Genomic DNA, 14,609 nt, shown 5'->3' with positions numbered 1-14,609 from the left:
GTTCAAAAATAATTCCGTTATACAGGCTTCGACGCCTACGGTGACTGTGATGTGCCGTCGCGACGATTCAATCTTTTTTGTCTTCTAAATTCTTTGACACTTCAATATTATTTCTCAAGTTTCGTCACAGTGTATGTTTATCGGTCTTCTCAGCGTGCGATTTGCCTCTGCTTCTTTTTCGTAATTCACTGCATTAATTCGTAACGTAAACGTGACCATATGCGGTGCCTTTTTTTAATGTGCGTCTTGCAGCTCCCTTTCCGTTCCAGTGACCTTGACAGTATCTAGCATCAACAAGTTCATAGACCAAACCATCATGGCATTAGCCGGGCAGCGGGCGCGGGCGAGCGTCTCAGTGCGCGTTTTCTGCTACTCACCGAACATCGCGGAGTGCCGGCGCCGTAGCAGAAATGTTCCTCGCGTCTGTGCTTGCTGCATACCCGAGTGGTAGCCGATGGCTGTCTGCCGGTTCTAAGTTTCGGCAGCCAAGCTTCGCGCAACTCCTTGCCCTGCGGCTACGTGTGAATAAGGCTGATACCGGGCTCCGTTGCGTACGTCCAGCACTGCGGCACCGAGAAGTAGCCTACCATGCTGCACGCCTCCAAAGGCAGCCACTACCTATTATAACACTTTCAAATGTTGTCAAGCAGACACCCAAGGCCGTAAAGCCTCACCACTTAATCAGAACCGCGGCGCAGGTGGGACTTTAAAGTTTCGTTTTCTGCTCGCTTCGGTGCTTCCGAAGCAGCCGACGCGGCCGCTGTGTCCACGTGATCTCTAATGCCACGTCACGCTGACGGTAGCGCAGCATGTCCAGTGTTGGAGCTCGTCCCCAATACTGAAGTCCTCGCACGACGTCCCGTCCTTGGGCAGTTTTTTCACAATAATACACGTGCTAACCAGCGCAGGTGAACACAATCTTGAACCCAATTGTGGGTTACCGTAGTACAAAGGCCTTGCTCTCTCAGAAATCTCCAGTTGTCTCTGTCTGACGCTATTGATTCATTTGGTTTACCGCCTCAAAGCAGCGCATGGCTAGAGAGAGAGAGAGGCGCAGTGGTGAATCCTGGATAAAATTTGAGCACCTGGGGTTTTTCGTCGGGCACGAACATCTGGTTGTGCAAGCTTCCTTTTAGCAGCTTCCATCGGAATGTGGTCTATTTCTAGACATTATATCAGTGATGGTTGACTGTAGTTCATAAAGAAAAGAAAGTTAAAAAAAGTAAACTTTTTCTATGCTTATTGGAAACGTTCGCCAAAGTGTTCACACGTATATAGCGTAATAAACAAATACAGTGAACCATTCAAAGCGGAGCTCTTGCTGCGTTTACTCATCGAGACAACTATCTTGATAATGCGAATGATGACTGAAACTGAAGGTCACCTTGTGCAAGCACGCATCTGTGGGCGAAATGTTGACGTTACTTCAAGTAATCAATTGTAGACAAAAAATATTGTTTTCGAGTTCCGCCATACTGTGCCATATACTTCGAGTTCTGCCATACTGTGTTTAATAATCGACTACTATTTACCACGATACATTTATTGATGTTAAACAACATCCATTAGACAAATTAAGTGAAACGTTTAAAGAAAAGCTGTTGATATTTTTAATCTTCAAACTTGCCGTGACGACCAAAAATGAAGCAAGGTATGTTAAAACACACAGCTGCGCTCTGTTGAAGTGAATTCAAGAATTAATTTGTGACGACGAAATCGCTTCGTTCTTTCATTTCTCGAGCCTGTTTTCAGATTTTGCCGTACTACATTACCACTCATCTTGTGCAAGTTCCTGGACTTGTTGGTATTTTTCTCGCGGGTGTCGTCTGCGCTGCAACCAGGTAATACTGAAAATTGTTCATGTGCTGATATTGCGTGCGCACTAAGGCCCGAGTTAAAAATGAGACAAAGATATGCATCGTTGCAGATAGAAATACTAGCGCACAGAAAGAGCTGTGCTATGGACAATATTATTGCTAACGTTTTTCTTGGATAATCAGCGCTATCACCTTCCTTACCACGATCCACAGTGTGCTCCTTAGAAAGCTAATTTGTCTGCAAAATCTCAACCCACATGAGCTTCTGAAGCTTCACTCACAGAGCTTTTCTGGGGTATGAATTTCAATGATGCCAAAATTGACAGCACCACAAATGTCGTCCTAAGGCTTGTTTCAAAAGTTATGTCAAGCCTAAGTCACCGCGAATGACTCACATCATTGCCTGTAATGCTTGAAAGTTGCTCACTCACTGACTATACATGAGCTTTATACATTTTAAAAAAGAAAAAAACATTAAATATGCATATCGTTGACACTACAGAAAAAAGAATTAGACGCTGAAGTTTAACGCTTATTGTAACGCTCGACACACGATGCTCAAACTTCCAAACGGAATGTAACTTAGATTAGGGACATGAAACAGAAAAATCTAGTGAGTTGTATTAGTAAGCAAATCATCTACAGTAGCAAAAATGGCACTCTTATTGTGGAAGGACTCTTCATTAGCCAGAAATGACGTAAAAGAGGAATGGAAAGTGGCTCCGCCACCTTTAAACTTGCCGCACCACATTTGGCTCAGTTCATATTCTACGGATAAAGATGGACGACTTTGTACTCTAAAGGAGACAAATACTGAGCTTAGCAAGTTTAGTGTATCTATATTGCATCAATTTGGCCTCAATACTCGAAGATACTTTGCATTCTCTGACCTGACGCTGACGTAACGGGGCTAGAGTTCGGGAGTGAGAGAGGGAAATAAACGTTATTTAAAGAGCAGTTACCGATGGTCGTTCCCAAGTGGACGAAAGCTCTGCTTTCATTTTCTTAATTGTTAATCAAGATTTTCGAGCAAGCCTTATAAATAATAGAGTTCCGGTAGAGTGCTTTATCAGTCTGAAATGTTCTGGGACTTTTATTTATTGTCACTTTAAAAAACGTCTTAAGAGGAAGCTTTAGCTGGGGCCCAACTCCGACGCGGCCTATTCCAATACATGTAAAACGCAAAAAACACTTTTCTGAGAACACCTGAACCGATTTTAATGAAATTTGTTGCATTTGAGTCAAGTTGTAGTCACTGTCGAAAGCGGATTTCCAATTTAGGGACTGAATTGTGTTACGAAAATTTTCAAAAATTCCAAAGTTTGGAAGAATAGAAGCACAACGTTCAAAAATAATGGCTTTGCATCAAGAACCGATGTCGTGGTTCTGTAAACAGCATCCTTTAGATAATTAAAAGCACACAAATTCGATATCGCATATTATTTCTTACGTGAATTTGTTACATTTTGTACGAGGGCTCTGCAAAAGCTGTATTTCCATGTAGGTAATTTTTTTAGATTCGTCTGTAGCATAAAAATTTTGTATGGTTTAGATGTGCTATTATTCGCAATTCACAAAATTGTGGTATCATTTCGCATTGTTGAGTTAGAGACTTGTAAACTTGAATGTTCTGTATTCTGAAAATTTTTCGAATTTTCGATGAAGAGAAGTTGACCTAGTCACTAGATTTCTGGTTTTTGTTTTAAATACAACAAGCCTCGCCAAATTTGGCGCTGTGGTTGGTGAGAAAAACGAATTCTCCTTTACATGTATTTAAATGGGAACACACGAGCTAAAGCTTCCTTTTAAAATGAATGCGAAGTGCCGTCGCATACGGCCACATATTAAAAAAAAATTCGACTGCTCTATGATTTAGCCTTGCCGCTTCTTGCTATCACGATCGTTGTAAACAGTGCAGTTTTTTAACCGCGACAATCAACCCTCATGTTGTTACTATTTCTTTTATCATAGCTTGGCTATTTCTTTCTGGCTGTCAAGCGGCAGCAGGCGCTAGAGCCCGGAACTGTGGCAGAACTGCAATGCGGTTTAGAAGTAATGGCGTATTATCTCTATTCCCTCTTTCTTTCTGCAAGTACAATTTCATAACTTGATCGAACTTCGCAAAGGAAAGGGATTGTTGAGTTACATTTGAGTGCTTGTGATTGTGGACAATTTAGCTCGATGCATTGGTCTCTGACGTTGAAACAGCTATGTTCGAGATCTCGACCATTTGCAGCCATTAATCGAACATTTCCTGCCTGAAATCAAACCACTAACGAGGCGAAAGTCCTGCTGTGTTTTTTTAACCTAGAACATCATCTATGTCATTGCATAAATCACTGACATATTTCAGAATTTACATCTAACATATGAAGTTGTAACGCAATGTAGCGCAATAAAACACAATCAGATAGGAGAGTGATTATACCGAAATACTTTTGAAAAAAAATGTTTACAATAATTCCCATTTTTTTGTAATGCCTTTGCGCCTTGATAGTACTAGCCAAACAACTCAATGAATCTTGAAAGTCATTCCAATTATTCACTCACGAGTGTACTTTGAGGTAAAGAACTAAGCGAACCTGTGAACCTTAGGCGAGACTTGGACCACATTAAGTGGCCATAGGATGGTAAGAACTCGAATTAGCCTAGACTTGAGGAGGAAACGGAAGAAACTTGTACATAAGAAGCCGATCAATGATTTAGCGGTAACAGGGAAAATAGAGGAATTCCGGATCAAGCTACAGAAGAAGTACTCCGCTTTAACACAGGAAGAGGACCTTAGTGCTGAAGCAATGAACGACAATCTTATGGGCATCATTAGGGAGTCTGCAATAGAAGTCGGTCGCAACTCCGTTAGACAGGATACCAGTAGGCTATCGTAGGAGACGAAAGATCTGATCAAGAAACGCCAATGAGTGAAAGCCTCTAACCCTACAGCTAAACAGAACTGGCAGAACTTTCGAAGTTAATCAAGAAGCGTAAGACAGCTGACATAAGGAAGTATATTATGGATAGAATTTAACGTGGTCTCAGGAACGGAGGAAGCCTAAAAGGAGTGAAACAAAACTATGAATAGGCAAGAATCAGATGTATGCGTTAAGAGACAAAGCCGGCAATACCATTACTAATATGGATGAGATCGTTCAAGTGGCTTAGGAGTTCTACAGAGATTTATACAGTACCAGTGGCACCCACGACGATAATGGAAGAGAGAATAATCTAGAGGAATACGAAATCCCACAAGTAACGCCGGAAGAAGTAGAGAAAGCCTTGGGAGGTATGGGAGGTATGCAAAGGGGGAAGGCAGCTGGGGAGGATGAGGTAACAGCAGATTTGTTGAACGATGGTGGGCAGATTGTTCTAGAAAAACTGGCCACCCTGTATACGCAATGCCTCATGAATTTGAGCGTACCGGAATCTTGGAAAAACGCTAACGTAATCCTAATCCATAAGAAAGGGGACGCCAATGACTTGAAAAATTATAGACCGATCAGCTTACTGTGCGTTGCCTATAAAGTATTTACTAAAATATTTGCAAATAGAATCAGGAACACCTTAGACTTCCGTCAACCAAAAGACCAGGCAGCATTCCGTAAAGGCTACTCAACAATAGACCATATTCACACTATCAATAAGGTGAGTAATAACAACAAGTTCTTAGTTATATTATTCAGAGCATCTTTGTTAAGCGCGAAAGTGCCTGAAGATTGGAAGATGGCTCGAGTTGTTGCGGTCTCTAAGAAAGGCGACCGATTATTGCTTGTTGCTTGAGAATTACCGTCCCATATCATTAACGTCATCTTGCTGCAAACTTTTCGAGCACATAATTGCAACTCGCATTAATGAATTTTTAGATGGACACTCCATACTAACAAGGGCTCAACATGGATTCAGAAAAGGTTGTTCCACTACCACACAATTAGTAACAATAATTGATTCAATTGCTAAAGCTTTGGATGCCAACGGTCAAATTGATGCAGTATTTTTGGACTTCAGTAAAGCATTCGATAGGGTAATTCACCGAAAGCTAATTTTAGAATTAAGGAACATTTTTCTTCCGGACACCATAATTACCTGGATTACAGACTATCTGGTTAATCGCCAACTGTATGTGTCAGCTGATGATCACACCTCCGGATATCTACCAGTCACTTCAGGTGTTCGCCAGGGCAGTGTCCTGGGTCCATTGCTCTTTCTTCTATATATTAATGACATTGTTACCGTCGTCAAACTAGGAACACAAATAAGGCTGTTTGCAGATGAGTGCGTTGTATTCCGTACTATTAAGTCCGTGGATGATCAGAAGGAACTTAACCCTAGCTTGAATAATATATTTTTGTGGTGCGAAGAATGGGGGCATGACTGCAAACATAGATAAAAGTGTCTCTCTTCGCATAACGCATAAAAAGAATCCCCTGGAATACACGTATCAAATGGGATCTGTTTCATGAAAGCAAGTTGAGAGTTACAAGTACCTTGGCGTAACGTTCACTAATAAATTTTCTTGGAGCCTTCACATTGACAACACATGTTCTTCCGCCTTTCGGAAGATAACCTATCTGCGACACAAACTATGAAATGCCCCTTCAAACGTTAAGCTACTCCCTTACCTAACCTATATCCTGCCAAAACTTGAATATGCTGGCGTTGCATGAGATCCCTATACTAAAGTCAATGTTAACAAACTTGAGAGAATACAGAGAAAATCTGTTCGTTTTATTTATTTTAGGTTCAAAAGTTCCAATTACCCGTCAGAGTTGATGTTGGCTAAAGATATTCCTTCGCTTGAGCAAAGAAAACAAACACAGGCTAGAATTTTTACATAATCTAATTAATCACAAATTGGCTCTGGACCCTTCACTATATGTAAGTCATCTCTCCACTAGGTATACACGACACCTATCTATGCTAGGACAGACAGCTATAAGTTCTCCTTCTTTCCCCGAACTATTCCTGAATGGAATTCGCTGCCCGCCCCTTACAACATGTGACTGTGTTTTATGTAAGTTTTTATTGTCTTGCTTTTTCGGTATAGAATGTGTTCTATACTGAATTAGCGGGGCAGGTCCTCGGCTCTCAAGCTCCGTTGCCTTTGGTGTGCAATTCCCTTGCCTTTTGTTTTACATCGTTCTGTTTGCTACAATAATTGATTTAGGTATTGCGTTTTGATCTTTTTACTAAATGTTTCTGTGAGCAATATACCATTGTAAAGTCTATATATTTTATGAATGTATACGAACGTATCTTGTATATGTCTTGTACTCAATGTCTGCCCGTCCTGCAAGGAGCATAATGTGGTCTTCAGTATGTACTAAATAAATAAAATAAATAAATAGAGAAATGGGCGGAATATAACCGACCCTTATATATATATATATAGCTTTCTTTGATTGTGAGAAAGCACTTGATTCAGTCCAAACCTCAGCAGTCATGGAAGCATTGCGGAATCAGGGTGTAGACGAGCCGTATGTAAAAATACTGAAAGATATCTATAGCGGCTCCACAGCCACCGTAGTCCCCCATAAAGATAGCAACAAAATACAAATAAAGAAAGGCGTCAGGGAGAAAGATACGATCGCTCCAATGCTATTCACAGCGTGTTCACAGGAGGTATTCAGAGACCTGGAATGGGAAGAATTGGGCATAAGAGATAATAGTGAATACCTTAGTAACTTGCGATTTGCTGATGATATTGTCTTGCTTAGTAACTCAGGGGACCAACTGCAATCCATGCTCACTGAGCTGGAGAGGCAAAGCGGAAGGGTGGGTCTAAAAATTAATATGCACAAAACTAAAGCAACGTTTAACAGTCTCGGAAGAGAACGGCAGTTTACGATAAGCAGCGAGGCACTGGAAGTTATAAGGTAATACATCTACTTAAGACAGGTAGTGACTGCGGATCCGGATCATGAGACTGAAATAATCAGAAGAATAAGAATGGGCTGGGGTGCGTTTGGCAGGCATTCTCAGATCATGAACAGCAGGTTACCGTTATCCCCCAAGAGAAAAGTATATAACAGGTGTGCTTTACCAGTACTCACGCATGGGGCAGAAACCTGGAGGCTTACGAAAAGAGTTCTACTTAAATTGATGACGACGCAACGAGCTATGAAAAGAAGAATGATAGGTTTAACGTTAAGGGATAAGAAAAGAGCAGATTGGGTGAGGGAACAAACGTGAGTGAATGACATCCTAGTTGAAATCAAGAAAAAGAAATGAGCATGCGCAGGACATGTAATGAGGAGGGAAGTTAATCGATGGTCATTAAGCGTTACGGATTGGATTCCAAGGGAAGGGAAGCGTAGCAGAGGGCGGCAGAAAGTTAGGTGGGCGGATAAGATTAAGTTTGCAGGGACAACATGGCCACAATTATTGCATGACCGGGGCAGTTGGAGAAGTATGGTAGAGGCCTTTGCCCTGCAGTGGGCGTAACCAGGATGATGATGATGATGATGATGATGATGATGATGATGATGATGTGGCCAGCGGGTGGAATAAAGCGCCTGGCATTATATCTGCAACGGTATGAAATTACACGATTATAAGTGTTGTGCGTTCCGATTTTCAAAGACACAAGAGAACGTGCCTGCATCTTGAGCCTCTCGCCATTCCGGCTTGAAAACCTCTAGCCATTCCGGCTACAATGCAAAACACACTTTCTAATAAAAAAAAATTATGAAAGTGTCTCACTTTTTGCTACTTCTTCCTGTTCGGCTTTGTGTACACAACATCCGCAGTATAGAACATATGCAATTCTGTGCTCCTGAGTCGATTAGCCACTGACCAAACGTTCACTAAATAAAATAATGAGCACGTTAGTTGCCCAAGACAGATAGCAATGTTTTTTTTTTCTTTCTTGTTTTTCAGTACGACATCATCCACGATTAATTCGCAAGGAGCCATTCTCTACGTGGATGTGATTGCGCCTCGGTGGAAGGATTCCACACGTCACGTACTCTTGATTACACGCTGCATGGGTAACAGTGCTTTGCACACGGCCGACTAAACCATTTGTCAGGCAAACAGCTTCTGTATGAAGAAATGTTTTTAAGACATCTGGGAAATCACTGCGACAACACTGTTTTATATTTATTTAATGTGAAGCCAGCAGCTAAGTCTGAAGCTGCGCGTCATTTTTAACCAGTGCGTGTATTGCGCTGGTTAGTATTTTTGTGTGGAAATCTGTTTAGACCACAGTTTAGCCTATATTTGGCGTATAAATCGAGAATGCCGAAAAACTACCGTAGCTTATTGTGCTACAAAACGAATGGCGCTGCTTTCCCACATTTTGAACCTTTTAGCGGCACTGGCACTTCTTTAACGTCAATGACTTGGAATACCTCTTGCACCGTATATAATATGAGAAGCCTAAATATATTATTTACAAAAATATTGGTGTAAGCATAATAAGTATTTTTAATTTTTTTCAGCACTAGGTTTAGGCATAACCATGACAGTGTACAGTATGGTATGCGCATATATGGGATCATTGTGTAGGGTGAGTATGTCTCGATAGAATTTACGTCTTCTATGATCATCATGCACTGAGTACCTTGCTCTGATCAGCTTAAATTTATCCTTGGACTCAAAATGGCGTAGTAAGTTCCCCAAAATCATGTACTGCTAGGAGCCATTACACACGTGCATTATCGTGTGGCATAATCACTACCAATGAATTGTATTATATTGAGAATAATGGTCGCCAAAATTTTTAAAAAAATTTCGGGCGCTTCATTAACCGAAACCGCGACGTGATATCTTGTGGCACACCGTAATTTTGATCACCTAGGGTACTTGAACGTGCACCGAATGCACGGCATGACTGCTTTTGTCATGAGTGAAACAATTTGTCAGCAAGCTGCTTGCGTCAGCGCTGACGGCTTTTGCGTTTGGAGCTTAGAAGTTGAGGTTTAACGCCATTAGAAGATGTGAATACTCGAACCATGGCAAAAGTTCAGTTTTGTCTGGATAAACAGATGAGTTCCAAACGAGCATCTATGTTTAATTCTGACGAAAAATTTCATTTTACGGACGACTCAGAGCAGCAGAAAAAACGCATGACAATTGTGCGAGAAAATGATTATTTTCAATGACAAAAATAGAGCCAAGCTCTTTCATCCTGGAGCACACTTTCTTCGGAACAAGCGAAAATCTTATACCGCTGCCGAAGGAAAAACAAGCGACTGTAGTTCAAAACTCCATTTCGAAAAGATTGCGTTTGAGTAGCACTACACCAACGTTAATGTCACAGTTAGCTAGCAGGTTCAGCCAAAGGTAATAAAAACTCGAGAAGAAACAGAGGACCAACTCAAAAACAAAGGTATCACTGTATCAGAAGCCCACAGGCTTGTAGAATCATTATTTCCTGTCGCGAAATTAACGATTGCTTCAAAACAGTGTTTTATATAAAAAGCTTTCTCAGAAAAAATGATGCCTCACAAGCGCAATTATGATTTTGACCGCCTTGCGAGGACCATTTAAATGTGCTTGTTTCTTCTCAATAGGTATTCCTGATGATGTACACATGCCTAACTTCGCCTTATGTAGGATTATGTCTACTGGCCGTGCTATTTCCTTTCGTCCACTCCAAAGTAAGTAGCTGTTATAGGGACATAACAAGTTGCCACCCTTATCTGCATCCAGAAATAATTACGTTATTTGCGATACTGGAAGTTTAAACAAGGAGCAAACGGGAGTCATTGAATGTTTTGGGTAATACCTCCTACACGTAGTGTAATGTAGGCGTCTCAATGAAAAATAAAAGAAAGCGTGACATAACATCGAGACGATACAGGGTGTCCGAGCTACGACGCGTCGTGTTTGATATAAAAAAGAGGCGGGCAATCTTACGTGAAGATGACGAAGATGAAGTTGTTTACCGTCCAGTAGAGCAGTGGCCACTAACTTTTTGTCGATTCCATTTGATTTAATAAATTATGTCAATTAGCTAACTTTTCACTTACTACTATTACTTTTATTAGGCTGAGAAGAATATGTGACAAAGTTAGGTACCTGTCGGAATAATATAGCAGCCATTAAAATTGCGGTATTGGAGTGATGCTCATCGGAATATTGTATTTTTATATTGGTTACTGGTGCTATACACTATTATCTTGGGACTAAAAGGTGAATTTCTGACGTCATTGCTATTCAACACAAGCTAGATACATAGTCCAGTTGAGAAAATACATAGGCAATATAACGCTGAAATGCACGTATAAAGCCTATTCAAAATCCTGAATATTGTTATCGACAACAAAGTTCGGTAGTGCATTCCACATTTTTATCATATTTTGAAAATTGAGTAAGGAAAGCGATTCTTATGAGAAATAAGATTGAGGGGTTCTACTTAACTTTTTCGCACATTCGTTCTTGCCGCATCTAGAATATGCTCGTTTTTATTTTTACACCTGAGCGTTTACATTGTTCGCTTCCGATTGTATGAGCTGATTTACTGTGCGGTGCAATAAGAAGAAGAAGAAGAAGAAGAAGAAGAAGAAGAAGAAGAAACTTTAATAAAACTACTGTTTTTAATTTAGATGTTATGTTTACCAGCATGACCTTGTCGTATTTGATCCGGCGAAATCGCCCTGACAGGATTCGGTCGGCTTTTTTAGGGAAGGGGGGAGGGGGGCGGGGGCATGGAATTCTCACACACCAAAGTACTTAGAGGTCTATCAATATATTCGGCTCACCAATGATGCTGCCTTTTTATTTTCAGGGTGCAGGCGTAGGCACGATTGTCACGGTTATCTTCCAGTTATGGCACATCACAAACTCGATGCAGAAAGGCAGAACACCACCCAAGATGCCGGTTTCCTTGGATTACTGCCCTGCAAATGTTACATTCCATACTTCAACGTCGAAGGCATTCAACATAAGCAGGTCCTTCGAGGCTCCAGGGTAATGGCGTAATTATTTGATTTTGCTTCCCTGCTTCCGAGCCAAAATTTTGGGTGTAGGATCTTCTTCATTTAGGAGTTGGTGCAGACAAGGAAAATTATACATCTTGTTCTTCTAAGACAAAGTATCACCATACACGCTCATTGATAAGTGGGAACGTTTGGAAACAACTGAAAGTTCATGAAAGCGTTCGTTTAGAAAAAGCCCAATGTTAAGCAAATTGCAATGCACACGAGAAAAAAAAGATAATGCTTATACCTACATTTCCAGATGACAGGAAACGTGTATGGCATACTGCATGCTTTTGAGGACTACTATTTATTTTACCTACCTTTCCGCGCATAGCTACGCAAGCTGTTCCTTTCATTTTGTGTGTTTAAAACCACAGCGCACACATTATCCCACCGTAAACGCTCTGCAGAAACTTCAGCTATATACTTCTACCGATGAATGAATGAATGAAGCCAGCAACAAATAATCAATCAATTAGTATTTAATACTAATATAACAGTAGTGATACGTAGCAAAATATTCATAAGGACATCTAAAGTGACAAACACTAGGTCGGGCCTTCTTTATCATTAAAGCAATATTAATAAACCAAACAAATATTACAGTGTAAAAGCCATATTTCAGTAGTTACAATTACAGCATGAAAAACTGTAGTGGCTACCTCGAAAATAACCATCACACGCAAAGAGGTAAAGAGTGTTATGTGCGTGGCGGAATTTAAGGAATAGCTAGACTGTTCTTGCATTTCCTCGAATTTGCATTAGGGAAACGCATGACAAAAGACTGTTTTAGCTCTGTCTGTGTAATTAGCGTGAAGCTATTCAAAAAAGGCTTTCGAAAATAAAAATCAGATCTGCAAAGGCAACGAGTCTACAAGAAGATCAGGAACGCGGAGTTCACAAAGGGAACTGACGAAAAAATCTTTCGTAAGAAAGACCTTACGAAAAAGTGCAACCACAAGACTAAACGTGTTCGTAACATCAGCAACCTTGCGCTGTCTGCCACTGCAGAAACGAGCGCTGTAGTCGATAAAATACGTATATTTAAGGGTAGCACAGAGGTGAAGTTTAGCACTTCCACCAATAGCAAGCGTAAGTCGACTCACAAAACCTTAACCGCCGTCCGGAAGATGACTTCAGAAGAAATTTCAACAATAGGGGTGTAGCGGTCTTACGAACATAATCATGTCTATTTGCGCCATTCGAGCTGACGCGGGTAACCATCGTAACGCGCCGTTGCGGATGATTGGCCAGGGGCCAGAACTGATAGCTGAGGATGGCGCGTGCTTATATCTTTCTGACATGCTGCGATTTGTCATCTCAAAGTTTGCTGAGATGTTTCAGTGCACTTCTGGCGTGCACTTCTGGCGAAAGCAGTAACATTAACGATGCGTAGTGAACTGCTGCATAATGAGCTGCGTTTCTGTGTGTGCGCAAAGCCGAAATTTTCATACCCGTCATGACACTCTATTGAGTGTTACCAAATAGAAGTGTAGTGTCTGTCCCTAGCAACTATAAAGTCTGTTATTGATGTGTTTTGGGCACTTCTATCGTGTTTTTTGTCTTGTTTGAGCTTTCTATTGCTCATAGGGCTGCGGATGATTATATTTTTCCAACGCTTTGGGGGCTATAACTTTCCATGCGATAGGAAAGAATAAAAAAATCGTTCTAATTATCATAACTTGTTGCTGTTGCACAATTCGCTGTCGTCTGTACGTACGTCACGGTGGCGGGCATTGTACTGACGCTGCTGAGTGCTTTGCGAGGCCGTCAGTCGAGAACGGGCAAGCTGGTGTGCATGGTCCGCGAGGGCGATGGCGTCGCGCGCATACTCGCTTGTTGTGATCGCAGCAGGAGGAAGTGCCGTGTCAAGGGGCAAGGTCGGTTCGCGACCGTACAGTAGGTAACATGGCGAAAAGCCGGCGGTGTCTTGCTAGGAAGAATTGTACGCAAAGGTGACGTAAGGAAGGGCAATGGTAGTCAATGGCAGTCGTGGTGGTCCTTGGAAACGTACTTGGTGAGCATATCTGTAAGAGTACGGTTTAACCGCTCTGTCAGGCCATTGGTTTGAGGATGGTATGAGGTAAGTGAGCTTGTGTTAAGTGGAGCAGGAACGCACAATGTCGGGAATAACTTTAGGTAGGAAATTACACCCACGTTCAGTAAGCAGCTGTGGCGGGGTGCCATGAAGTAAGATAATGTCACGCAAGAGAAAGTCCGCGACGTCAGTGGCGCAACTGGTAGGGAGAGCCCTCGTGATAGCATATCGGGTGGCGTAATCAGTTGCGACGGCTACCCATTTGTTCCAAGAGGATGACGTGGGAAAGGGACCGAGGAGGTCTAATCCAACACGAAAGAACGGTTCCACAGGGACGGTGATCGGCTGGAGATGACCGGCGAGTAGCACCTGTGGTGTTTTCCGACGCTGGCAGGGATCACACACAGCAACCTAGCGTCGGACGGAGGGAGCGAAACCAGGCCAATAGAAGCGGCGGCGGACGTGGTCGTACGTGCCGGTTACCCCAAGATGTCCTGCAGTGGATGCGTTATGCATCTCAAAGAGCACAGTCAGCTGTAGAAGTTATGGTGCGGCAAGAAGAACATCAGATTCGTCAGGGAGGAAGTTCCTTCGGTACAGAATGCCACCCTGAAGGACATATCGGTGAACGGATGCGTCGGTAGGTGTAGAGCGCACATACTCGATGAGTGCTCGCAGCGATAGGTCTCGGTACTACTCATCGGCGATGTTAGCGAAGGCAGACAAAGAAAATGCCGCTGGCGGTACTACTATCGGCATCGTCAGGCTCGTCTACCGGGTAGCGAGACAGGTAGTCAGCCTCCTTGTGCAGTCGGCCAGATTTGTAGGTGACAGTAC

At 42.0% G+C, this 14,609-nt stretch overlaps 1 protein-coding gene across 2 annotated transcripts in view; it reads left to right on the top strand.

Annotated features, from left to right (window-relative positions):
- Positions 1 to 14,609, top strand: part of LOC139048442 (sodium/iodide cotransporter-like) — a 77,820-nt gene that overhangs the window by 48,856 nt on the left and 14,355 nt on the right. For both annotated transcript variants that reach the window (XM_070522829.1, XM_070522830.1), the window contains 5 exons: positions 1,753 to 1,841; positions 8,688 to 8,797; positions 9,251 to 9,318; positions 10,325 to 10,411; positions 11,542 to 11,723. In XM_070522829.1, coding sequence (XP_070378930.1) covers positions 1,753 to 1,841; positions 8,688 to 8,797; positions 9,251 to 9,318; positions 10,325 to 10,411; positions 11,542 to 11,723 — 536 coding nt within the window. The remainder of the gene's footprint in view (positions 1 to 1,752; positions 1,842 to 8,687; positions 8,798 to 9,250; positions 9,319 to 10,324; positions 10,412 to 11,541; positions 11,724 to 14,609) is intronic.

This window comes from Dermacentor albipictus, chromosome 8 (genome assembly GCF_038994185.2).
Source record: "Dermacentor albipictus isolate Rhodes 1998 colony chromosome 8, USDA_Dalb.pri_finalv2, whole genome shotgun sequence".
In the NCBI taxonomy this organism is placed as follows: domain Eukaryota; kingdom Metazoa; phylum Arthropoda; class Arachnida; order Ixodida; family Ixodidae; genus Dermacentor; species Dermacentor albipictus.
The sequence above is the reverse complement of the archived record's forward strand: the minus strand, read 5'-3'. Positions and strand labels throughout refer to the sequence as shown.